The sequence below is a fragment of the Chrysemys picta genome, chromosome 10 (genome assembly GCF_011386835.1).
Source record: "Chrysemys picta bellii isolate R12L10 chromosome 10, ASM1138683v2, whole genome shotgun sequence".
Lineage (NCBI taxonomy): Eukaryota > Metazoa > Chordata > Testudines > Emydidae > Chrysemys > Chrysemys picta.
Genome location: NC_088800.1, coordinates 65,600,398 through 65,627,461, shown reverse-complemented (window position 1 = coordinate 65,627,461; position 27,064 = coordinate 65,600,398). Strand labels below are relative to the sequence as shown.

General features: G+C 44.1%; 1 protein-coding gene across 1 annotated transcript in view; it reads left to right on the top strand.

Annotated features, from left to right (window-relative positions):
- The window catches only part of LOC101945417 (uncharacterized), a 185,677-nt gene that overhangs the window by 9,266 nt on the left and 149,347 nt on the right, over positions 1-27,064 (top strand). Inside the window, exons 3-8 of the mRNA XM_042861623.2 lie at positions 5,108-5,268; positions 7,865-7,935; positions 9,479-9,644; positions 10,864-11,001; positions 12,434-12,623; positions 14,411-14,538. Coding sequence (XP_042717557.2) covers positions 5,108-5,268; positions 7,865-7,935; positions 9,479-9,644; positions 10,864-11,001; positions 12,434-12,623; positions 14,411-14,538 — 854 coding nt within the window. The remainder of the gene's footprint in view (positions 1-5,107; positions 5,269-7,864; positions 7,936-9,478; positions 9,645-10,863; positions 11,002-12,433; positions 12,624-14,410; positions 14,539-27,064) is intronic.

Below are 27,064 nucleotides of genomic sequence, written 5' to 3'. Positions count from 1 at the left end.
AGTGGGAGATAATTACATGGGCTGAAAGCCAAGTCATGCAATCAGATCACAGTTTACATCAAAACCCCTTTATCATTGTAACCCTTCTGCCCATCTAAGTTGGCAGCAACAAGGGCCGGGTCCTGTATCTAGGGGTTCCGTTTCAATAACGCAATGCAAAACTGGCTCGAGCCCCCACCCAGTGACCTGGGACAATTACATACCACCCCCTGGATGCCTCTAAGAGGCAATACTTCCCCTCTCACAAGCACGGAGTCTGAGTGTAGCAGAAAATGTTTAATAACATGAGGTAAACAACATCAGCATTAAATTGGAAAAACACCACAAACAGGATTCATAACACAAACCATGAGCAAAAAACCCACCCCAGCAAATTGGGCTATGTCCTTTCCCTTGGGTTCTTGAATCCAGCAACCCAAAAATCACCCAGAGTCCCCAAAGTCCAACACCCCCAAAGTCTCTTGGGTCCAGCAAGTCCCAAAAGTCCAACAAACCCCAAAGTCTCTGTCCCTGGTCAGTGCAGCCCCAGAGTAAAAGGGGGGGGACACGCAGGGTGTTAAGGGGCACCTTATGTGATCCGAGGCCGGCCGGCCGTCTCTCCGTGGGGTTCCGCTGCAGCCTTAACCACGAGCCAGTCCACTTCCAGCTGTCCCACAAACTGCTCCGCTCACCAACCTGTGAGCCGCTCCAGCTGTCCCCGCAAACAGCTCCGCTCACCGTTCCTTGGGCCGCTCCAACCAGCCCCGCAAGGCTCCGTGCTGCTCGCTGCTCCTCCAGTCGTCCCCACAAATTGCTTCGCCAGCTGCTTAGCAATATAGCTTCAGGCTCCCCCACTAGTTAACACAGCACTCAGTGATCTCAGCTCTTAATAACTTTAGCGCTTTTATGATTTCAGCTCATAGTAGGGGAGCCCCAGTGCTAGTGCACCATTGGCCCAAAGTGAATTCAGCTCAGCAGCCTGTAACTAGACCTCAATGGAATCAAAGTTAGCTCTGACATTCAACAGTGGAGAGAGGAGGTAGTGCAATTGGTGTTTTAAACTCTAAGAGGGGGCCCATACCATCAGGTACAAATACCTGTCCCCATCCTCTCTCAATTCACTGGGTTTTGTAACCCATGCCCCTTGTCAAGCAAGTGCTACTTAGGTAATGGTGAAGGACTCACTCAGTCCTTCTGTCATACAACAGTTCCACTGGCCTTGATTCACAGAATCAGGGTAACAAAACTTTATTCTTCCTGCCCCAATAACAGAGAAAACTGGGGATCCCACACCAGCCAAAGTAACCACTTTGAGTTGCTGTTGTTTCATGCCAGGCGAGTGGGTGTGCCTATGCAAGCAAGATCAGCCCCTGGAGTTCTTTTCCACACTCGCCATAATTCAACACCAGATGTCAGGGTAGAGCTCATCCTGATTCTGCTTACATCATTTAAATTGAATTATTCATCATGTAACTGTAAAAGACTTTAGATGAAGACATTTTGAAAGCAGTAACATTCCATATTTCCAGGATAGAGCAAACATATTAATCATGGCATAGCTACTAAAAAGGCCCATAAGTGCTTTAACAAGGGGTGCTGGGAGGGCTGCTGCACCCATCTCGCTTGAAGTGGTTTCCCTCATATACAGGATTTACAGTTTGGTTCAATGGCTCTCAGCACCCCCACTATACAAATTTTTCCAGCACCCCTGCCCTGTTACCTTCTTTTGCTGTTTGCTTTTTTCATTGTTTGCCTGCTATTCTCGCTTTCTGAAAGGGAGGGTAGCATTCTGCATAATAAATAACTCATGTATCAGTAGTAAATCTATTAAAATACAGCTCTGTTGAAATTGAAATGTTCTGTGAAATCCTTAAAGGTGCCACAGGACCCTCTGTTGCTTTTTACAGATTCAGACTAACACAGCTACCCCTCTGATACTGTGAAATCCTGCGGATTTTGCCAAAATTTTGTTCAGAAGAAAAACCGGTGGAAAAAAATTCTGACAATGTTGAAACGAAATGGTTAGATTTTTCATTTTTAAATGGCTTTTTGTTTTATTTTTTTTTTAAATGTGTATTATGGCATTTTAAAAAAATAGAAAATGAAATTAATCCCTTCAATTTTGACAAAATTAAATGTTTTCAGTGACCAAAACCGGTTCTGATTTGGAAATAGGCTACATTTTGAAATCTTGAAATCCTTAGCAAAATAGAGGTTCCATCATGTTTACAGCATCTAATCATTATTCAGAGCCCTCGTAGGGGAGAGATGTACCGAACACCATGACAGGAAGACATGTAACAGCATATATTACAAAGCATGATTTATTTTCTAAGGCTGATTCCACTCAAAAGAATACAATCAATAGCTCAGCGCATAATACAGTCAGGTTCGAACTATCATAAAACAAATATTGGACTGTATCTGCTGGTATGACACTACACTGAGCTTGGGATGTACCCTTTTGACCTACATGCAAAAGAACTAAATCTGTGTGAATTTTTTTTTTTTTTTGGCCAGTAAAGAATTCCAGTGAATGTGGAATGCCTGAAATGTCAAAAGTCTAAAGTTGTATCACTGTTTGGCCCTATGGTTCAAATCTAACCTACAAATACACTTTCTATGCTGTCCCTCTTCAAGGGACACACACAGTATGTTTTACTGAATAGTACATCACTAATGACAGGTTTCAGAGTAGCAGCCGTGTTAGTCTGTATCCGCAAAAAGAAGAACAGGAGTACTTGTGGCACCTTAGAGACTAACAAATTTATTAGAGCATAAGCTTTCGTGGACTGGGTGAAGTGGGCTGTAGTCCACGAAAGCTTATGCTCTAATAAATTTGTTAGTCTCTAAGGTGCCACAAGTACTCCTGTTCTTCTTTTTACATCACTAATGCAGTTCATATGATAGAAGTAAAAGGCTGAAGCTGTTGACAGCCATGTCATTGCTTTGAGCTAGGATCAGCCAGTGAAAACTGGTTCTGGCAAAGTGTTGGCTGTAGTGTCTGAAAACATGCTGGGGAGATTGTGTAGGTGTGGGTTTTTCCCTGGGACTACACAGAACAGGGATTCTCTTTCCTTCTGGCTTGTTCATGAAGCTGAATTTGTCTCTAATAAACTGAATTGTTATTTTCTGCCTCGCCTCTGGACTCTTACACTACAGTATAACCCCAAACTGGACAATGGCAATCTGGGGAATGATTTCCAACTGGTTCCCTACACCACTGTCACTCATTGATAGCAGCAGAGTTACCCCAATCGACAGTTGTCAGTGGGAGGAAATCAGGCCCCTTTCCATTCAACAAACTTATAGAAGCTTCATCCCACAAGTGGAAGATAGAAAGGACCAAAGTGATCATGTGTCCCTAATCCAAACACAACCGCTGCCTTCCCTTTCCCCCTTCTTTCCCCAGCCCAAACCTTCCAGGGTGGTATTTCAAACTGGCAGTTCTGACATAGGGCTCGTCTACACTTATTGCTCTGCAGCTGTGCCGCTGTAGCACTTAGTGACGACACCACGTATGCCAATGGGAGAGCTTCTCCTGTCAGTGTGGATACTCCATTGCCCCAAACCCTGGTCTACACTACAAATTTATGTCAGTGCATGTCGCTCAGGCCGTGGAAGCTCTCCTGTCAGCATAGGTAGCATCTTCACCAAGTACTACAGTGGAGCAGCTTCACTAGTGCAGCTACACTGCTGCAGGGCTATAAGTGTAGACAAGCCCCGAGAGGCGGTAGTTGTGTCAACAGGAGAAGCCCTCCTGCCGACATAGCGCTGTGTACACGAAAGATCGGTCAGTATAATTGCGTCACTCTGGTGTGGATTTTCCACACCCCTGAGTGATGTAGTTATTCCAACATGAGTTTGTAGTGTAGACCGGGGCATAGAAATTACTCCACAGTTCATCTGATAACAGATGTGCAATTAACAGCACATAGATTCATAAAAGTGTAGGACTGGGAGGGCTTGTCTATACTTCTGGCTAAATCGGCACTGATGCGATCGATGCAGCAGTGTCAATTTAGCAAGTCTGGTGAAGACAAGCTAAGTTGATGGCAGAGCGGTCTTCCATTCACAACGTCTGTATGCCACCTCCCCGAGAGGTGGAAGGTAAGTTGGCGGGAGAGCATCTTATGAATTAGTGTAGACCAGCCTAAAGGGACCTCAATTGGTCATCTAGTCCAGCCCCCTGCACTCAAGCCAGGACTAAGTCATAGCTAGACCATCCCTGGCAGGTGTTTGTCTAACCTGCTTTTAAAAATCTCCAATGATGGAGAGTGCACAACCTCCCTAGGTCATTTGTTCCAGTGCTTAACCACCCTGACAGTTGGGAAGTTTTTACATGTATGAAATGTACTTGGAGAATTGTAAAGTCTTGGTTGTCTCGTGTTGCTGTCATCAAAATATCTTGCTTGGATGGTGGGAAGACTGCTGTGCCATGACACTCCTGCCTTATCGCCCCTCCCTGCTTGTGGTATGATTAGACTCTTAACACTACAGGGCCTTCGATGTTATGGGCCACACTGTGGCTGGGTCCACACTGTATGAGTGTGCTGGGGGGAAGGAGGGCACTCCTCTTCCCTGTGACCTCCATGCAGGAGCTCCCGGGGGCTTCATACTACTGAAAATCTGGCTACTTCCATTATGAGCCTAAATGGGAGCAGAGTACTTCTGAAAATCTGGCCACTTGCTTAGGTGCCTAAATGGCCTAAATCAGTGTTTCTTAAATTGGGGCCGCCACTTATGTAGGGAAAGCCCCTGGTGGGCCAGGCCGGTTTGTTTACCTGCCGCGGTCGCAGGTCCGGCCGATCGCAGCACCCGCTGGCTGCAGTTCGCGGCACCCACTGGGGCTGCTGGAAGTGGCGTGGGCCGAGGGACTTACTGGCCGCCGCTTCCAGCAGCCCCCATTGGCCTGCAGTGGCGAACTGCGGCCAGTGGGAGCCGTGATCGGCTGGACCTGCGGACGGGGCAGGTAAACAAACCGGCCCGGCCCGCCAGGGGCTTTCCCTACACAAGCGGCAGCCCCAGTTTGAGAAACACTGGCCTAAATCTACCAACATTCTCTTTATTTGCTGATAAAATGTAGAAGGACACACACAGGTTTTTGGTTTATTTGTTTGTTTCCTAGAACACAGTGGGCTGAATTTCCCCAAAGGATCCAGATATAGCTATAGATATTCAACAGCCACCAATACGTTCCTGCAGGGAAGCATCTACAAAAGGAGTGGTATGTCTCTGGAGAGCACAGTGATCATTGAAGCCCTAGGAAAGTGCCAGATGGTCTTAAAAGTGAGTATTGTCATGAGTTCAACAAGTGCCTCAGTGACTCACTGCAATTCATTGACACAGGAGAGTGCCCCTCCCTAGGGTGACTGCTCCATATGAAATATTTGGTTTACCTGCAAATAAACAAATCTCTAGGACTGAGCTCCAGATTAAGTGGTATAGAACTTTAAAGGCTAAGTTACATAAATCACTCCCTTCCCTGAATAAAACTGCTGCTTTACTGTTGTGCCATGAGAAGTGGAGGAGTAGATGAAGCCGATGTCCTTAAAAGAAACTAAGGTGATTTTTAATCACTTTCAGATCTGTATCAGCAAATTAAAAATAGCCATGGTTGTTTCTTTGAGAGCGAACTTCTGAAAGGTCTGGGATCTGTTGGGAATAAGGCATGTTTAGCACAGTATAAAATTCACTGGGCCACATAATGCTTCCATTGAACTCAATCAGTAAATTGCCACTGACTTAAATGGAGCAACAGCCCAAAGACTCAGATTGGACGCTTTATCCAGGCCAAGTTCAGGTTGGGCATTATGCATAGATGCCCAGCAAGGAGAAATTAATTGCCTGTACCAATTCTGGCTTCCTTTCAAATTCACAGAGAGGGTAATTCATAGATTCTGGTCACAAAGACCCACAGAGGCGCTATGGTGAGCCTTTAGGTCAGGGGAAGGCCCACACTTTGATGTATATATGACTTCTGTTTTATTCATGACCCCTATGCACATGCCGTTGCTCATATCATATTTACTCACTTAATATTCTTGTTTTACACAGTCACAATGTTATCTGAGCACCTAGGTCCTTGGGCATAATTTGGGGGACGATTCTGTATTCAGGGATGTGTGTGACTGGAATAATATGAACTGCTTTTATGGCATATCTGTGCTTTTACTGACCCAGACATTGAAAGAAGGCACAAAAATGTGCTTCAAGTGGAGACCACAATTTTATTAACATATCTAACAAAAGACATGGGGATTGAGCAGCTCCCTACAAAATTACCAGCAGGAACTGGGCCAGGTCCGTACCCAAGCAGACCTCAACAGAAGAAGGGGAAGCTACTCCTACCCCATCCATGTTAACTGAATAAAGGGGAGTGGCTGGAGCTGCCATGATCCCCTGCCTACCTCACTTGATGGATAAGGGTCCAGATGAGGGGTCTTTGAGCTGCATGAGATGCTCAAGCCTACACCACCACCCTGCAACACCAGGAACGAGGCCCAGTGCCTTCCAGTGCTCTGTCTTGATTCAGGCCTGCTTATAACTTGGAATTTCCTGCCAAAACTAGCTGCACTGGCCTCTCTTTTAGAATCTGCAACAAAAATTAAAACCAAAATAAACAGCAACCCTGGTTCAGCCTCTTGGGCACTGAGAGGCTGGTAGATAAACAGGTCACCACATGAGCTGCCAGTTCTGCCCTGTGGGACAATTCCTTCCTGACCCCAAACAGTAAACAGCCAAATCCCCAGACACCTAGGAAGTCCAGAAACCAACCCAAGCATACCTCCTCCTCTCCCCTCCCCCTTGAGCCAATGAGGGTAGACTAAAGGCTGGATGCTTGCATAATACCCAGCAGGCCAGGAGCCAGTAGTGTCTCCCTACAACCCCTGAACTAGCCAGATAAGTGGAAAGGGATGTGGCCACCACACCCACACTAACTTGGGCCACAGGATGCTTGGGAGAGGAGAGCCTGGATCCTTCTCCCTCTGACCAAGGGCTCTAGAGGTGTCTGTCCCCATGCCTGATCTGGTCAATGCCCCACCCTAACTGGGAAGGGGCACAGAATGTGAGTGCTCAGAATTGGACCTATACTTGTTTTTGGTGGTAAGTGGTTGACTTACTGATATTTCTATCTGCTCTGTGCCAAAGGATATACTGTAAGGTGATCGCTTCACACACCATTTTCTCACTGGTATACCTCCAGCGTCTGCTTGTAACTGCTGTATAAGACACACAAATTCTCCCAAGCATGGGAAATGCAGCCTAGCACATTTTGCTATGAAAGTAAAAACAATTGGGGGGGGAAGAGCATAATAATGCCCCAAAGAAGGCTCAGACAATAGGCAGTGTTTAACCTGTTCCCCTATTGTATGTGACCCACACAGGATACGAGCCTGTTAGATCCCCAGCTGCAAAGCTTTAGCTGAAGCTGCAGCTTGTGCTGTTAGCTCTGGAGGTCCCTGGTTCAGTTCATGGTTTGTTGGCCAAGTATTTTGTTCAAGGCACTGTGTGTAGCCAAGCTCCAGCTTTTCCCTTTCTGTCTGAAATCAAAATGTCTCTTGCATACATTAGTCTCACCCAGGCTGGGAGGCTTGCTCCCAGATGCAGGTTAGATATGCTCTATAAGGCCTGATCCTGCAACCCTTATTCATGGGTGTGTGTGTGTGTGTGTAAATATTAAGCAAGCAATTTTGGGAATTAATCTGACTTGTGAGTTGTTCACTTGGGTTCAGCGAATCTGCTTGTGTGTGAGTAGCGTTGACTTACATGAGTAAAGGCTGGAGAATTGGGCCATTGCTTTGTATTCCATTTTGTATTTCCTTGTCCTTGTGTGAATTTAAGTTGACAGTGGTGTTCGCTGCACTGGCATTTTCTTTCCTAGTTGCAAGGTGTACGGATAAAGACGACCCTGGCATCCAGAGAGGAGTCTCTGAAGGAAATGGACAGTTTAAGGTAACATGGCTTCTTATCTGGCTCAGTTTCTTTCTTTAGAAACTTTCTTTAGCAGCATCATATTACCATTCTCTCTCTTTCATTTACTTTTTAGCTGTCTGTTGAGCAAGCATTGATCAGGATTACAGCATTGTTAACAATAGCTAAGGGTCACATGGTTAAAAAAGATCTCTTTGGGATTTTTGTGTCAAAACTGTACATTCAGTGGATGATTACCACGATTGGCTGTGCAACGCCTCAGACACCTAGCTGGCTACTTGCATGTAGAGATACCTGATCTGGATCACAGTTTTGATAGTTTCATGCACACATAGGCCCTGGGTTGCTGAGGTTTTGAAAACCTGCCTCTTAAGGTATAATCTTGGAGTAGTTTATATTTTGCATGATGAAAATATGCTTTGTAGCCTTCCAGAATATTTAAAGGATATTTTTCAAATATCAACTTCTTCCTTGTATATTTCTTAGTAGCTCATTCATAGCATGCTGTTATTGGGCACCCCTCTGGCTAACTAATGTACAGACACGTACGGGGATGACTATACAATAAGACCCTTACAAGCCTTGGAGGGGTGGTATTTTCCCAGAGAGCTGGTGTTCCTTGCATCATCAAGAAAAGCGGTTTTGTTGTCTGGTAGGCTGAGCTGGCTAATCTCCCTGTATTGTCCCTTGGCTTGGATTCCCAGCCTTTAAATAACACAGAGATCTGCACCAGGCCCTCAAAAATATAATTAGTTCAATACAGAGGGTCAGAAAGAGCATGTTTTGAGTAAATGCATTGCTTTTAAAAATATTCATTAGGAAAAGCTTTTGTTCCACAATATGAGCATTGATATCGGAGTTCAGACAGTTTCAGGCCCAGATGCACCTTCCTCTGGAATGCTGGCTGTGGGTTTTCTGTAGAGATAAGAGCTGTTGTGTCTATTGTTCTCTGCAGAAAAGCCAAAAATGGAATGGCAGAAATGGTGAAAAAAGGATTCACTGAAGCTTGGCTACTAAAAATAATTATTCAGAACAGCGACACCTTATTTGCATTCTCTTCAGCCTAGTGTATATACTGTGGTTTAGCCAGCCCTCCATACATGCATGCAACTCCCGCTGAAACTAATGGGACTCACAGAGGCATATCCATGGGAAATACCCTTGCTCTAGACCAGGGGTCTCAAACTCAAATGATGACGAGGGCCACATGAGAACTAGTACATTGGCCCGAGGGCCGCATTACTGACACCTCCCCCCGTGCCGGCCTCGGCCCCGCCCCCACTCTACCCCTTCCATGAAGCCCCGCCCATTCCCTGCCCCCATTCCAAACCCCTCTCCAAAATCAAAGCAATTCGCTTGATAGTTTGTTTTTAGAAGTCTTGTAGGGTACCAGATGACTTTGTGAAATAGGAGGGGCTGTTATAAAGTGTGGGGGTATGTGACAGAGTGAGCCAATCCTATTGGAGGGACGCTACCAAGTCAAAATGTCTGCATCCATCAAAGCTCTCAAATTCCCATTGCAGCCAGTGTCTGAACCTAGCAGCTGTGAACTCCTTTGTTGCAGGGAAGTACTAGCGCAGCATCCACTTCATTTTTCTTTCCATGATGGGAAAATTCTGAAGATCTGCCCCTGGCAGCGGGAACAGGCCTGGGTGCTGAACATCAAACGGGGCATTCTCAGCGTTCTTCAGACCTCACCTGCAGCTGCTGGCGGTGGAACTGTTGACGAGGTGCGCGCTGCTGTACTCCAGGCTGGCTTTTAGCTATCTCCTTTTTAAATGACCAAAAGTTGTTGCCGCTTCATGGCCAGTCAGTAGCCTCTGATGATCTCACTATGTTTCCAAGGCCTGGTCCCCACTAACGCCCCACTTTGGACTAAGGTACGCAAATTCAGCTACGTTAATAACGTAGCTGAATTCGAAGTACCTTAGTCCGAACTTACCGCGGGTCCAGACGCAGCAGGGAGGCTCCCCCGTCAATGCCGCGTACTCCTCTCGCCGAGCTGGAGTACCGGCGTCGACGGCGAGCACTTCCGGGATCGATCCGGGATCGATTTATCACGTCTAAACCAGACGCGATAAATCGATCCCAGAACATCGATTGCCTGCCGCCGGACCCTCCGGTAAGTGTAGACGTACCCCAAGTGGACACATCATAAAATTGGCTCTTTTCGGCATTCTTGTTGGAAGTCTAAGCAGAGCTGGCTCAACTACTACTCTGCTACCCTGGAAGGTGGCTCCTTTTTGCTCCCGAGCAGAGCAGGGTAGAGTGGTGGAAGGAGACTTGTGCTGTACCTATTCTGTGGGCAAAGTCCAGACTTTCCTAACCAAGAGCCTGATTCTGCGCCCACTGAAATCAACAGGAGCTTTGTCATTGACTTCAAGGGGTTGCGAAATCAGGCTTCAAGGCTCTTAGCTGAGCATCATTTGAACACTATGTTTGAAAACATAAGGTCAAATTCTGCTGTTTTGCACTAAGGTAAATCTGGAGTAACTCATTGAAGTCAGTGGGTTTATATGCGTGCAATACAGCCATATGAAGTCTCAATGGCACTTTAAGCATGTACCTAATATTAAGCATGTGGTTAAGTGATGTCCTGACTGGGAATGTTTTTCTGAATCAGGGCTTAAGGTACAAAACAAGTGGAGCAATATGTAATATGTGTTTAAGCAATTATGTAATTAAAAATCTTTCAGATTGAAGTTAAACCCTCCAATCTGACTTTTAAAATGCAAGATCATCTCACCAGGCCATTTTAAATGCATGTGCCTGCCCATGGTATCTGTGGCAAAGCTAATGCATTGCAAGGAACAATTCAGTTCCCTGAGCCTTTGCTACTTCAGGAAAGTAATTATAGTTAATAGCTGTACTGATCGATATAGTCTGTTTGTATTGTGTGTGAGTATATGTAGATAGGTAGCTTTATTGGTTTTGTATGTTTGTTACTAGATGGATATTCTGGGAAAATGCCCAACCAAATATCAGCGGAAAGGCTCTCTTGTTTTGAAGACAAAGGACTTAAACCTGTGTTCTCACCGGTATTCAGGTTTTATTTCCCTGCAATCCATAGCTCTGCCTAATGTGCTGGTAAGTATTGGGGGATTGGTTGTGGTCCTAACAGGAGTCCTTGCTATTTTCCTGAAGTGATTAAAAAGGGCCAGGTCTGTTAAGTATTTATAACCAAATCCTGATGTCAAATATATTTAGTGACGTGTGTTTCTGCTAATCAAAATGTTTCTGATTATTTAAATAAAAGTTACTCAGGCTCAATTACACTTTATGTATGTCCATACCTACTTAAATCCTCAGAAATAAAACCATGTTAGATTCCTTTGTTTTTGCTGAGATTTGCTGTTGTATTTAATGAACATTATCTGACAAATACAGCATGTTCCTATATGCTCATGCAACTTTAACTCTGCCCCCTTGCATTATTGCATTACAGTAACATCTTTAATGGCACAATCACAATCGACTGTATTATCAGGCTTTCTTCATCATTTAATGCACAGGTTGGACAACACATAGTCAACCTTTCAATATATCTGTCTGAGGTTTTTCTGAGAGCCCATCTACCTAGTTTTTCAATAGCAGATGAGGGCGCTGATTAGTATTTATTTTTTTTATCCTCATCGTTCAATGAGCAGATCCCAGCCTCATTCATAACACACCATTCCCCCTATGCAGTGAGTGTAATAAGGGTCTTCTGGACTCTGGATTCAGTCATTACATACACCTGGCTTTTTGACTACTTGCGATCTCTACGCAACTGAGAAAGGTCCTTTGGAATGGCAACACTTAAATAACCCAAGTAGCAGACAGTTTTAAAACTGATTCTGAGCTCTTCTGGCAATGAATTTTATTGATCTTCTTGTACTGAGTCATTAATCACATAACTGATTAGCAGACAGCAATGTATGGAGGGACTGGACTGGTTAAAACTCATGGGTTGGATAATCCTCCACCGCTCCAAATATATGGTGCTTAAAGAGGTGGTTTAAAACTAAAATTGGAGGGGAAAAATAGAAAGCTGTGGATGAAAAAAGGCGTATGTGAGCTAAGTGTCATGTTTTTGGAAAAATCACTTACAGTTGTTTTAAAAACTTAAGGCTTTCCCAAGCACAATCAGTGTTCATGTCTGTTTTTTACAAACGCTAGCAACAGAAATAAGTCAACCACACATACTGTACCAGCCAGCTGTCAGCTACTTGACATGAATAGCTTTTTGTTGCACTCAAACCTTTGCTGGCAAAGTAGACCTGGTAAAATTGGTGCCTTATGGAATAAAATGAAACGAGTCCAGTTCATAATGAAAGTTGGTGTGAATTCCATTTCAGAAAAGGGAAGTGCAGGTCGGAAATTGGGACCTTATTAATGTATCCCTCTCTAGGAATCACAACAGGTCTAGACAGGAATGTCGCAGAGCTTGGGTTCTCTGTGAAGCCTGTGTTTCCCAGAAGAGATTGTGTGAATGGACACAGGTTGCAAAGAGTTTCTCTGAAATGTTTGTTTCTCTCAGTCGCAGCAGCAGATCCTGTCCTCCAAACTGGAATGCGCTCAGAGCTTTAAGGATGGAATCCTGGCAGAGGCCAAATGCACTGAATCCAGTCTTGTCACACCTTTCTCTAGGAAGGGCAGTGGGGCAAAGACACAGACACAGTCCTCACTGAAACTACTTCAAGTGGAAGCAGAGATGTTGTACCAAACAGGTTACTTCATATTTCCAGTAACAGCAAATTAAAGTGATTTCCTGGGGAGAGGTGGAAAAAAAGTATGTGGGCTGCCTCTTGCCTTCAGTCTGCCTGTAGGAACTCCCATTTTATCAGATCTTTCCTTTCACGTGCTAAAAGGCATGGAACGGTAGACTGTAACTGTGGATCTTGGGCTGATGCCCATTGCCTGCTCTGGGAGACAGGGCCCTGAGGTTCTATAGGCCTGGAAGGAAGTGAGTCTCCAAAAATGGTGAGGCTGGTATCTACAAATGAGAGCTCGCAGCTCTGACTTCCTCCATGGCCGACTCCTGTTCCGTGTCGTTCCTAACCCTGGACCTGCAGCCATAAGCACCGACTTCCCCTCTGCCCTGTGGGTGCTTGACGCTCCCTACCTCTGCCCCTGCCCCACCTTGCCCCGCCCCAATTCCACTCCCTTACCCCAAGTCCCTGCCCTGCCTCTTTACCGCCTCCTCCCCTGAACGCGCTGTGTCCCCACTCCTTCCCCGCCCTCACGGAAAATCCTAAGCGCCACCAAACAGCTATTAGGCAGTGGGTGGGAAGCACTGGGAGGGGGAGTAGCGGGGACGCGGTGCGCTCGGGGGAAAAGGAGGTGAGGATGGGGTGGGGGTAGGGTGAGCTTGACTGCTTGTAGGTGTGGAGCACCCGCTAATTTTTCCCTGTGGGTGCTCCAGCTCCGCAGCACCCACGGAGTTGGCGCCTATGCCTGCAGCACTGATTCAGGCCCTCCCCAATGCACATACTCCCCCTGCAGTGGCAGAGTATGCTGCTTAGCTCTCCCCAGTGTATGGTGCCTAAAATATCAGAAATTCCAATGGACTTCAAAGGAATATGCCAAGTAGAGCCCCGTTTCCATCCATTTCCTCATTTCCCTGGGCCTGTCTCCATTGGCAGAATGAATCTGGTGAAGCCAATGGAAGGTTTGCATGAGTAATGATTAAGGAATGGAGATCTAAATGGGGAAACCTTTCATTTTACTGGTGCATATTTCCTTATAATTTATTCTGTTTTTAAAAAAATTCTAATTTCTCAGAATATCCATATACATATGCTGACATAAGAAGACAAGGCCCCTAAGAGTTTATAGTAAGAGTCCAAACATATCTCTTTGGCACCCAACATTCCAGTTGAGTTGACTGGGAGTTCAGAAATAGAGGATCGGGCCGGTAACAAGACATAAGTAGATGGGGAGTGATGAAAACAGGCAGGCAAGGTGTGGGAAGGAGAGTATGTGATTGGTTTTTGTTTCATGTGTGTCTTGTTTGTTCCGTGTCTTTCTATGACTTTTCCTTGCAGGTTAATGCTCCTTTAGGCAGTGTACTTAAACACATGCTTAATTTTAAGCATGTGAGTACATCCGTTGACTTCAATTTAGCATATATTTTAGAATTTTGCTGAATGGAAGCTGTAGATGTTGTCCTCACTGCCAAAAAAGGTGTATTTTTACTGTGGTCTAACTAATACTTGTTAGCTGTCCTCTGTTAAATCCTAGTGGAGACAAAACACGGTAGTTTTTAATGTGAGGTAGGTGGGCAAGATCAGCGCTAAATCCCTATCTATGGTTGACCTTATTTATTTAACTTGCAAAACTACAGTGCCTTGTCTACACTAGGAATTTACATAAATATTAATTATCCCACAGTAAAAATACACCTTTTTTGGCAGTGAAGACATAGCCTCAGAGCATAAGATTCCCCAGGTTTTAGTGTTAGCCACAGAAAATAGGTGACTGCTGCATAGTTGGTTTTTTTCCCATGTGTTTCCAGTGGACTCCAATGATCTCTATGTGAGTAATATGCTGTATGAAAGGGAAGAAAATGAGAGGCCATCCACAGGAGAGGAAGTGGCTGAACTGGTGCGGAAGCTCTGCTTAGCACACAGCATGAGTTTTGAGGTAAGCCTTTTTTTTATACAACATCCACTTCATGTTCTTTAGTGGCATAACCAACCATTTGGTGCTATGATGTGGTTCACACATGTAGTCCATGACTCCCAGAAAGGCAAGTTAATATCCTAATATCGTTTGTCCCTTTTAATTATTCCATAGGAACCAAGCCTCGGTAGGAAGGGTGTGAACTGGGATTCAAGAGGCATAGGATGATCTTCTTATTTATTAAGATTAGGATTGTGGTAAGCATGGAGAGGTCCCAGGCAGAATCAGGGCTCCATTGTACTAGTACTATACAAATAGAAGAAAACATGATCACTGCCCTGGAAAACTTACAATCTAAACTGAAACAGGGTATAGCAAAAAAGCATAACAAACAATGGGAAGGAAGGAGGATACGGGTAACAGCAACAAGATTATATGGATTTATAGGTCAGTTACTGCACACATGGTTCCAAATCATTTGAAAGTATTTTTTTTAAAGAAAGAAAATCAGCTACTCCCGACTGCTGCTCAGGTCTACCCATTATTAACCTGCTGACTTCTTGCCGGATTCTGTTTCTACCCCGTCACAGGTTTCCTTTGTAGCTTTGGGCAAGTTACTCAAGCTTTCTGTGTCTCAATTATCCATCTGTAAAATAAGGCTCATAATATTTCCCTCCCTTCGTCCCCTAGAGAAGTAATTATAGCTAGCGTGTGTGAGGGGCTCGAATACGATGGTGGTGAATGCCATTGTAAAGCTTGCGCATATATAGGATTAAATAGTGGTTGTTCCTTGCAGTGTAGTTGCCCAATGCTTAATGCTTGTTTTCATAGGAGTGTGTACAGTGTCCAGGGTCATGCTAAATGCTTTTAAAATTGTTACAGATTTATTCATGAGATGTAACAGGAAAGACTCAAATATCTATTCATAATTATAGCTCTAATGTAACCATATTACAATTGCTGTGTGAGATCATGCTAAATCACTTTAAAGCAATAGGGTAAAGGTGACACAATTTCTTTTATTTGTTGCAAAATATCTGGTTTCCTATATTGCACAGCTTGAAAATGATTATATATTTATTTAATATGCTGAATAGATTTGGGCCAAATTAATCCCTGGCATAACTCTTTTGCATTCATTTGAGCTACATCAGAGTTGAGGTTTGGCTCAATTTGTCCCTATTAGAACTCTTTGAGGAGGCAGAGAGGAGAGAGAATGGTGTACTGTAGCTACCTTTCAAATTGGTTCAGTGTTTAGGACATAAAAATATATTCATTTATTTATCCTTAATTCTTTCCAAAATAAATATCTATTTAACTAACCTTTTTAAAAGGCTGGAAAAATGTATGAGGTGCCACTTTATATGTAATAATTTGAAATGTCTCAGAGTTTCATTACTCTGTATTAATTTTAATAAAATAGGAGAGTGATGCTTTCACGTGGTATATAGCTGAGGACCCAAAGTGGAATGTTTGAATTAGCAGTTAGCATTGTCATAAAGCACAGGCTGATAGGCTTGAGTACTGCTGGCATGACCTCATGTTGAGATTCTCTTCCAGCCTCCAGAATTGAGATGAAAGATCCCCGCAAATGGATTTGTTAAATGTAAAGGGTGTCTTGGGAACCTCCACTCATCATTTGCTGTCATACATCTTTGTTTTTTGGTAGTCAGGGAGATGATGGCTTCACTCTCTTGTTCTGTTCGTTATTCAGTCTAATTGTGTAACATAGGGACTAGGTTGATAAAGTGTGTTGTGAAGGGCTTGATCCTTGATGTCAATGAGAGTTTAGCCTAAGGTCTGTGTGATTTGTTGTTGCAGTAATTGAGGGGCCCCAGTCAGGGATATAGGGGGTTGTCCATAGGCACTGTCCATGCTTGCAGTCCAAGGGGGGTTAATAATCTGACCCATTACTTACATTTCAATTACCATAAAGATTATGGATCACATTCTGCTCTCAGCTATGCTGGTGTAAAAGAGCCACTCCAGATTTACATCAGCACAGGGTGAGTGGAGAATTTGGCCCTGTCAGTCCAATCTTGTAAAGCATGGATCTCAATGAGAGCTGTGGGTGCTCGATGCCTGGCAGGACTGAGCCCACTTCTATGGGGCGATGACTGTGGATTCGGTGGTGCTCCTCAAGATAGCCTTAATCCCGTCAAGCCAGCCTAGCCTACTTCAAGCAAAACCATTGCTGCTGAGCCTTAAATGGCTGTGTGTGTTTGTGGTAAGTTCTAGTAATAACCTACAAAGCCGCTTCTTTCTGAGGAGAACTTACTTATCAGCTGTCTGCACACCTTGAGAAATAGGAACTTTCCAATAAGAATCCCTCCCCCTCACCTAAGGCATTATGAAGGGCAGATGCCATTAAAATATGGGTGAAATGTTTTGAGAGCCCCATGGGCTGCAGCAGTGTGAGCTTTTGGTGCATCATTGAGCTTCCACTTTACATTGGAGGGGCCTCCATGATAAGTGAGAGGCCTGTCTGTCAGCTATGTTCATTCTCTCCTTGACTTCTCTGTTAGACTGGCAACACGAGTGTCAGTTCATATTGGTTATGTTCTTTGTAATGTAGATACCTGTCCAGTGGGAAGTACAGAGATCATCATGATGCCTTTCATGTAGGGTACTGAGCAGTCAACAGATGATGTCAGATCACTACTGACCTGAGGTGAATTTATAGCAGTGACCTGAAAGAGAGAGGCTCCATATCCCATTATGTTTCTTGCCAATAATAAAGTAGAACAATATGAAAAAAAAGATATAAAAACCAAAGACTGTGCTTGTCACTTAAATGTTACCTATGTTAAACATATAGCTAAAGAAGCGGCATGGTCTAGTGGGTAGGGCTGATCTGGGTTCTATATCTGGTTTGGCCACTGACCTGCTGTGTGACCTTGGACAAGTCACTTCTGCCTCCGTTTCCCCCCCCCCCATATTTTTAGATTAACTCTTTGGCTCAGGGATAGTCTCTTAATTAATATATGTATATACAGCACCTAGCACAATGGGACCTTGGTCTCCATTGGGGCCTTCAGGTGCTACTGGAATACAAACAACAACAGTTGGGGTGAAATTTAACCCCAGAGAAGCAAATCCTTCTGGCTCACTTAAGCCCCAAAGGCACCCAGGTAAAGGGAGGTGAGGCACAGGATTTGGGGAGAGTATGGAGGGCGTGCATACTGCCCTGAAGTTGTGGAACCCAGCTCTGCAGGGGATTGCTGCCTGTTGTTTAATATAAATATACAAACTCTCTTGTCTCCAGTGAGGGAGTGTGGACCTCTCAGGCAATAATTGGTTCTGGTCAGTGGTTAATGAGCTCAAAGGGTGAGTATAGGTATTTGTTCAGTGTAGCATGAGAGTTGGGGAGAGAGGTCACAGTCACAATTGGAACAGGGGGACTCCAAGTCAACCATGCTAAGTTACAACCTCAGTGGTTACTCCTCGCCTATTAGATGGCTATAATTGTTTGACCCTTGTATCACAGGCCAGCAAAGGCCAGTGAGTAAGGGTAAGACTGGGGAGAAGGAAGGAGGACTGCTTGGATCTTTGTTGGCATGATAGAAAGTTCCCTGTCTGAGTATTAGGTAGTTCCGCTGCCCCTTTAGCTGAACAGATGGGAGCTAAGTGTGACTAGCGGAGCTATAAAAGTAATCTCTCCCAGTAAATGAGTGATTAATTTTATATGTGCTGGACCTTGCAAAGAGAATGTGTGATGGCGTTTAAGAACAGATTATGAAGCTCTGTGCTGTTTGGAAAATGTCATAATACTGCCACTTTGGACTCAAAAAGCTATTTCAAATAAGGTCTGGAGCCCTTTTAAAATGCAGAAACCAGGATAAAGTGTCCCCAAGGGAATGATAGTTAATTTCCCCAGTAGCCATTGAGTGTCATGTGTGTCTCCAAAAAGCCACACTGATTTCTTGTATGGGAGACTTGTTTTGTAAATTGCTAAGATTAGGACAAGTAGCTGTTGTCTGTTCAAATGCCCAAAAGAGAGTTAAATTATTCATAATATGCATGTCCCAACACTGGAGACAATTGGTTGTCAGCTGTTTTCAGTGTTCCATGAGACTCCTTCTGTGTGACAAGAAGTTTGAAATGGGACCTGTATTATTCCCCCACCCCCCTTTTTCTGTTTTTCATTCACCTCATTCCAACCAATATAATGTCCTATGGGCCAGGAAGGGAGTTATGGGAATGGTCATGGTGTTGTCTGGGAGACTGCTTCCTTGGCAGCCATGTGTCGCTTATTTGTCTCCCTATTGTCTGGCTCTGAATGAGGCAAGATTATGCATTTCGTTCAGGAAACAAAAACAAGAATAAATAGAGAGGAAAATCCCCCAAAACAGTGAACAGTGCGAAGGAGGAGGGGGAAATTGTGTCACTCCCCAGGAAGCTTTTAAAATGCCATTATGAGAATGGATTGAATTTCAATGTGGATGGAGATTAGCTAATGGACCGTTAACAGAACAAACGCAGAATAAAAAAAAATGTCAAAGAAAGGAGAGAAGCGACTGTCACTTTCAGAGACTCTTGCAGTGAGGCTCTGATGCAGGTTCTGCAGTGGCCTCCATTAACATTGTGGTACTGGATTGACAGCCCTTGAGAACGCCGCCCTCTATTCACCAAACAGGTGCAGCATGGGTAGTGGCACAGCTAGCTCCCCCACACTGCCCTATTACTGCTTTCCCCACCAACCCCCAGCTCTGACCTGGATGGGTAACCTCTAGGATCAAGAGGTTAGTTTGTTCTCCATCCCCATTCATTCCTTGGCCTCACTCCTAAAGTGTTCAGAAAAGTTGCTAATCAGTACCAATTTGGGTGGTGTCTATGGTGTGGACACTTGTGGGCTGTGAGTTGGACTTATGGCTTTTGATTCTAGGGAGCAAAGCTGAATCCTACCCTGGTAACATAGGTATTGGAAGAGAAAAGGAGATGGGGAGACAGTATAGATTGCTTTGCTTTTAGCAGCTACGACTGTTCCTTACCTCCTGGACTTGTCAGCACTTACTCTTAGTGCACAGTTGGCCTCAGTTATGAACAGAAAACGTCACATACCCTGAATTCTTAGAAGACAGAAATGGAACAGATCTGTTAGGTCAACTTGTCCCTCTCAATGCCAAGCCAGGACTGCACCCACTAAATATCTACCGCTGTTTTGTCCAGTCTAGTTTTAAATATCCCAAGTGATTGGACTTCTGCCACTTCCCATGGGAGACTGTTCCACACTTTAATGGAGCCCACTGTCAAGGAGTATTTGCAGATCTTAGGTGTACTACGTTTGTATGGATCTAAATAATTCCTCTCCTTCCTTGGTGTTTACATGATCCACACATTTGTTGACAGTTATCACGCCTTCCCTTAGCTGTCATTTAGCAAAATGATTGCTTTTTAAATCTTTCATTGTAAGCCATCTCCTCCTCCCAGCCATCAGCCAATTTTGTTGTTTTTCTGTCAGGGCCGGCTCCAGGGTTTTGGCCGCCCCAAGCAGCCAAAAAAAAAAAAAAAAAAGCCGCGATCGTGATCTGCGGCGGCAATTCGGCGGGAAGTCCTTTGCTCCGAGCGGGAGTGAGAGACCGTCCGCCAAATTGCCGCAGAATAGCTGGACATGCCGCCCCTCTCCGGAGCGGCCGCCCCAAGCACCTGCTTGCCAGACTGGTGCCTGGAGCCGGCCCTGTTTTCTGTGAACTCCTTGGAGTTTGTCAATATCTCCTGGTAATGCCCTGACCTGAAATGACTACAATATTCCAGGTGTTTGTGCATTCCAGCTGCTTAAGAGAGGGACCCTTACCCCAGCTTTTACATATGCCCCTTAAAATTGCATTAGCTTTTTTTTTACTGCCCTACTCTGTTGTAAAGTTATGTTTAATTTGCTCTCTGTTCCCACTTCCAAGTCTCTTCCAACATTAATGCTTCCTAAGTTTCTCCTTCCCATTGACTATTGGTGGGTTGGATTATTCTCCCCTGAACAGAGATTAATCTGCTTTTTTCCAAGTGGAATCACAGTTTGTTATTTTCAGGCACCTTTGTATTATTCCACTGTACTCATTGGGGTTCACAGCTCCTCCCAGCTGAATATCTGCAAATTTCATTGACGTGCTCTTTACTCCCTCTCTTAGGCCTTTAATGAAAATACTAAACGAGACTGAGCCTAACAGTGATCCCTATAGCACGTCGCTAGGCATGTCCTTTAAGCTTTGGTGTAAATTATTAACCTGTATTTACTGTCCTGCTGGTTTTTAGTCTGAATTACATGTTTGTATATCAGGCCATTCAAATTAATGTTATGAGTTGGGCTGGCTGAATTTTTTTTGTCTAAACTGCATTTTGTCAGACTTTTTTTTTTAAATAAATGAATTTTTCCATGGAAAAGTACCTATGTTTTGTGAAAACCATACACTTTTTTGGCTGAAAACTTTTGGTTTTAGATTAAAATTTTCAGTTTTTCAACAAAAAGTCAGAGTTTTCCACAAGAAAAGAACCCAATGTTTCAACCAGCACTAGTTGAGAACAAATTTTCTGGAGACATGCTAGCAATACCCAAATCCATCTATTGCTTTCCCTTGTCCACCAATCCTGTTATTGCTCATGATTCCATTATTCTCTAGAAGTTTTAGGAGTGGTTTTCCTATTTTACTCAGTTAGAAATTAATCATATACATGTGTAAAGTGCTACTATTTATCTATCTTAGGTACTTATATGGCTCCCATTACCATAATGATGGGAGGACAAGCTTTAGTGTATTTATCCTCACAACACCTCTGTGAGTTAGGGAAGTATTATTATCCACATTTGACAGATGAGAAACAGAGGCAGAGGAGCCTAAATGACTTGCCAGAGGTTACACAGGAAGTCTGTGATAAAGCAGGGATTTAACTCCAGCTCCCCACAAGTCCTAGATTAACCACCCAAACCACTGGACCATTCTCCTGCTCCACTGACACATCCATTGTGAATTCAGCGGTATTGCGAGTGTTATAAATCAGCACTGAACTTGGCCCAGAAATACAAATATTCTTTCACTGCTTTAATTCAGGGTGCAAGGGTCTTTTTTAACCTTGATGTTAGGTTGTGTTGAGATGGTGTAGTCAGGTAAGCTATAACCTTACTGAGAACCCTTCACTCAGCATTAAAAAATGATTTGTTTTTCCTCTTACACATACCTCAAGAAATTTTGTAATTCTAGCAAGAACATAAACATTATTTCCCCCTCTTTGACAACATAAATATTAGAGTGTATTTGAAATCGGGAGGTAATGTAATAAACTATGAACTGAAGAGGTGTTTAGTTTTTTCCAGATAAAAGTATTTTTGTTGACATTAAATACAAGCACTTACTCTGTTTAAAGCTTATTACCTTATTTGCTGCCAACTGCTAGAGCTTATAAAGTCACAGGGGAGGTTGTTTTGAGAATGTGTTCAGTCTGATTATTAGTGTATGGGTTTTATGCAAGTATGGTTTCCTTTTATCTGATACTATTAGCATGCTGCTTCTGAATTATATAGTTCCCTCTTCTCCTTACTTACTCTTGAAAACTGAAGGTGTCTTAGATGTCTTTCTTTAATTGAACATGTGTTAGAAAAATATAACTTCCTTGAATTGAAGATGAGTGCTGAAATGAAACGGAGTTGGTCTGCTGAGGCCCCTACATCAGTGTTTCTCAAACTGGGGTCGCCGCTTGTGTAGGGAAAGCCCCAGCAGGCCGGGCTGGTTTGTTTACCTGCCCCGTCCGCAGGTCCGGCTGATCGCGGCTCCCGCTGGCCGCGGTTCGCTGCTCTAGGCCAATGGGAGCTGCTGGAAGCGGCGTGGGCCGAGGGACTTACTGGCCACCACTTCCAGCAGCCCCCATTGGCCTGCAGCAGCAAACCGTAGCCAGTGGGAGCTGCAATCGGCTGGACCTGCGGGTGGGGCAGGTAAACAAACTGGCCCGGCCCGCCAGGGGCTTTCCCTACACAAGCGGCGACCCCAATTTGAGAAACACTGTCCTACATTATTACTGCTTGGGGCATTTTTCCCAATCTCCTGACATGCTTTCTTTAGACCCCAGTCATCAGCAATTCTTTCTCACTTTGATTGGACACTTTCATCCCTTTCCTTCTCTGTCAGTTGTCGCACATTTCCAGTTAGCTAAATCAGGGCCATAATAAGGTTAAGTATTTAAAGGAATACTTAATTTTAAGCCTGTGTGTGCTCCCCTACCTCATTCATCAAAGAACTAATGCCCCAATTCAGCAAGGTAATTCAGGGTGTGCAAATCCCAATGAAGTCAATGGGATTTCAGCACCATTTTAAAACTGTTATGTACTTGCCAAGTAGGAGTGGGATTAAACACATGCTGAAGTGCTTTGCTAAATTGGGGCCTATCTAGTACATGTAGTTAAAATGAAGCAAGTGAGATGCTGATATTAAAGACCGAAGGAAAGTCACAACTCCTAGGTCTTAGGCCCTGATCCAAAGTCCATTGAAATCTGTGGCAATTTTTCCATTGAGTTCAATGGGCTTTGGATCAGATCCTTTAATTTTTGCATTAGTTTAGAATTGAAACTGGGTAAAAGTTTCAAAAGTGTCTCAAAGACTTAGGAAACACAGTCCTATAGAAGGACAGTGGAGTTTAAATGCCAACAGGATTTATAAACGTTACCTATTACTTGTTGTGTCCCTTTACAAAGAGCAAAATAAGTGTATTATTCAGTTTAAAATGACTATTATTAGATTAAAGGAAACAGCAACAAGGAAGAGACACAATAAAGCTTGGTAAAAAGAGAGCACAGTGTGTGTGGACAGGTGTATCTCCTTCGCACTGACTGCAGCACCTCTGAGAATAGAAAATGGCTGCCCACGTGACCCAGTTCAGGAAAACATTTAAGCATTGTGTGTAAGTCCATCTGTAGTCAGCAAAGAACTTAAGTGCTTGAGTCCTATTGACGTTTTGTAGCTACAGCACCAAGACTGTTAGATGCATAAGGCCAATTTGTGAACCCCTTACTCACACAAGTGCTCAGCAGTTACTCACACAAGTGCTCCTATTGACTTCAGCGAGGCTACTTGTGTGAGTAGCTACAGGGTTATTGCACTCACGCCCATTGCTTGTACAATAAATGTTCTGACACAGATTTTTACCAATGCTTTGGAAGAAGTCTATTAAGTATACTTGTCTGGATGTTCTGCCAGATACAGGATATCAATGACTCTCCTAAATTTATAATGTTCAGGGTTTGGTGGTTTCATTTTTGAAGGTGCCTGTAAAGATAATGCTGGAATTATCTTGTTCTTTTTTTTTTTGGTGTATTTTATTTTGGTTAGATTAATGTGCTATTGCTGCGCAAAGTCCAATTAGAACAAAAACATAAAGAGTTATACACACACGGACCTGTGAAAGTATTCTAAAAAAAATTGATATGGTAAGAGATTACTCCATCTACTTACATAGTGCCAGCTCCTTTTTAATGAAACCTCCTGGCAGGCTTTAATGAAGATCTAATTCTGGCATGGGATTATACCAAGTTCTCGTTGCTCTTGGAAGCAGTTTTGGAGCTCTCATTTTCCACATAAATAGTAAGAAACCTGTAAATGATTGGGCTGTTTACCAAGGAGGCAGTTCTGTGTAGAAACCCACTGCAAGTGTACAGGATCACAGGAAATTTCAGGACAGCTAGAAGTTAGGGAGCTAAATTAGATCTGACCCCTGTTTTTTGGAGCTGTGATCTGGCAGAATTAAACCATGCACGCTCTCTCTCTCTCTCTCGTCTAGGTATATATATGTGTGTGTGTGTGTGTGTGTGTGTGTGTATATATATATATGACCCATAGTGATGTCTTTTGGTAAGAATAATATTTTTACTTTACAGCCTTTCAAATCTGAAATGAATAATTTAAATTAATCCAATGATATTAATCCAATTAAAGTGCAACACCAACTAAAGCTTGGACACCTTAAAATGTATGGTATGTTAAAAGAAAAACACAAGTCTCCAGGTGTAATAAAATATCATCCTAATCCTACAGGAGATCAAAAATACTTAGAATAAATAGGGTTTATCAAAATCAGAGGTGTTATTTGGTAAGTAATTCCCTTCCCACCAGAGGACAGTCTGTATGTGGATAATAGGAAGTTTCAGATAATTGGGGTTTGGATAGATAAGACTCCTGTATAAAAATCAAAAGCACACTGTCTTTGCTGAGCATGCATAACTCTATTTACATTAAGTGAGCTGTGTGCAATATGTGGAGAATACAGACCTATGTTTGTTTAATGTGATTTCTTGATGCACAGTTTTCATAACTTTCACAGTTGTGTAGTCTTTGAGGATTTGTTTTAGTGATTTCTAGCTTGGAGCATTTGTATGTAACAGTGGTACTGATATAAAAAAGGGGGACCAGCTCCGGTAACCAGATGAAAAGAGAAGCTACCACAGCTATTTGTTTCAGGGAAAAGGCCTCCGTTAAAAAAGGAGACAATCAATCACTTGTGAGTTTCCATAGTAAAACTCTACACAAAAATCAGTGACCAGCACTGTACAGGAACCAGAATTTCCAATTTGCAGGAAATTTAATTTTTAGATGTTTTTCTAAACTAAATTTAATCAAAATTGAGATGTTCCCCTGGAAAGATTTGATTTGAAGACATGGTATTTTCTGATGGAAAAGTGTTCCATCAAAAGAAAATTTGACGAGCTCTGTAAGTGACCATGAGAACTACAGCGAAACATTTGCTTTTCTCCAAATGTATCCATCTTAAAATATCACAGTTGAATATTGGCCAAAATAAGCAGGTAGATTCCAAAATAAGTCTCATCAGGAGTAAGCATGGAATGAAGAGGACTCAAAAACTTTACCTGGAAAATGTCTTAAGAGTAGAACTCGCCACATTCTGAAGGAGGCACCTGACTGGGGAAAGAAACTATGGTCAAGAAATAGATTCCAGACCAGCAACACACAAGCCCATAATTAGATACAAGATTCTATGACTACGGCTATGTTTTAGTTACGGGTATTTTTGGCAAAAGTCATGGACAGGTCACAGGCAGTAAGCAAAAATTCACGGCCCGTGACCTGTCCCTGACTTTTACCCTGACTAAAACTTGGGGGTGGGTGGGTGGCATGGCTCAGGAGGGTGGTCCTGGGGGCACCGTGAGTGCTTGGGGGGAGGGGAGTCACAGCCCAGGGGCGCTGCGGGTGCTGGGGGGGGGGGAGTATTGCGGCCAGGGGGGTGACGCGGGTGGTGGGGTTGGGGCAGGCTCCCTACCCAGTTCCTGGGAAGCGGCGACCCAGCTCCTAGCTCCATGTGCTGCCTCCGCCCTGGTTCTTCAGCTCCCATTGGCTGGGAACTGCAGCTAATGGGAGCTACAGGGGCGGTGCCTGCGGGCGGATGCAGCATGTGGAGGTAGGAGCTGAAGGAGGGCAGTTGCTGTTGGCCTTACACGGAGCCCCCCCCCTCCGCCCCAGGTAAGCACCGCCCCAGGCCCCAACCCTCAGCCCTGAGCCCCCTACACCCAAACTACTCCTGCTCAGGGGAGGGGGCGCCCGAGATTGCCTGAGCAGCGGCCAGTGTGCCTGGCCCAGGGGCTGCCTGAGCTGCTCAGGTGGCCCCCGGGCAGGGCCGGCTCCAGGCACCAGCGAAGAAAGCAGGTGCTTGGGTCGGCCAATGGAAAGGGGCGGCACGTCCGGGTCTTCGGCGACGGGTCCCTCAGTCCCTCTCGGAGCGAAGGACCCGCCGCCGAAGAATGAAGCGGTGCAGTAGAGCTGCCGCCGAAGTGCCGCCGATCGAGGCTTTCTTTTTCTTTTTTTTCCCGCTTTGCCGTTTGGGGCGGCAAAAAAGCTGGAGCCGGCCCTGTCCCCGGGCCAGGCACACCAGTGCTGCAGAAGTCAAGGAGGTCACGGAAAGTCACAGAATCCGTGACCTTCGTGACAAACACAGAGCTTTAACTATGACCATTCCTGGAAGAGATGGCAGTCTGCCAAAACTGGCCAACTGCAAAAGATCTGCTTGTTTAGTTAATCTTTCCAACATCAGGCTTTAGAGAATGAAAATTAGCACTAATAGTGCAGTATACATCCAAAGGGGTTTGGGAAGAGCAGCTCTTTACTCTTTATCATTGCATCATGGACTTGCACAGTCTAGTCCAGTCGCTCTGCCTTTCAGTGCCTTCTTAGAACTGGAAAACTTGATTTAGTTCCAAATCAGCATTAGTTTCCTCCAGCTACATGTACATTGATGTGGCAACACACTAAATACTAAAAGAGGCACTTTTCAATTTAGGCCCAAATTTTCATGTTTTTAAATAAATTGACATGACATGACAACATGTCATGACATGTCTCTCCCACCAACAGAAATTTGTCTAATAAAAGATATTACCTCATCCATCTTGTCTCTCTAATATCCTGGGACCAAAACGTATATAAGAACACTACAAACAAGTGCCATTCAGATGCAGAACAAAAAGATGGTCCCTGCTCCAAATTATACCCAGTCACACTGTCATTGATTTGTATTGCGGTAGTGCCTTAAGGCCCCTAACTAAGATTGGGACCCCATTGTG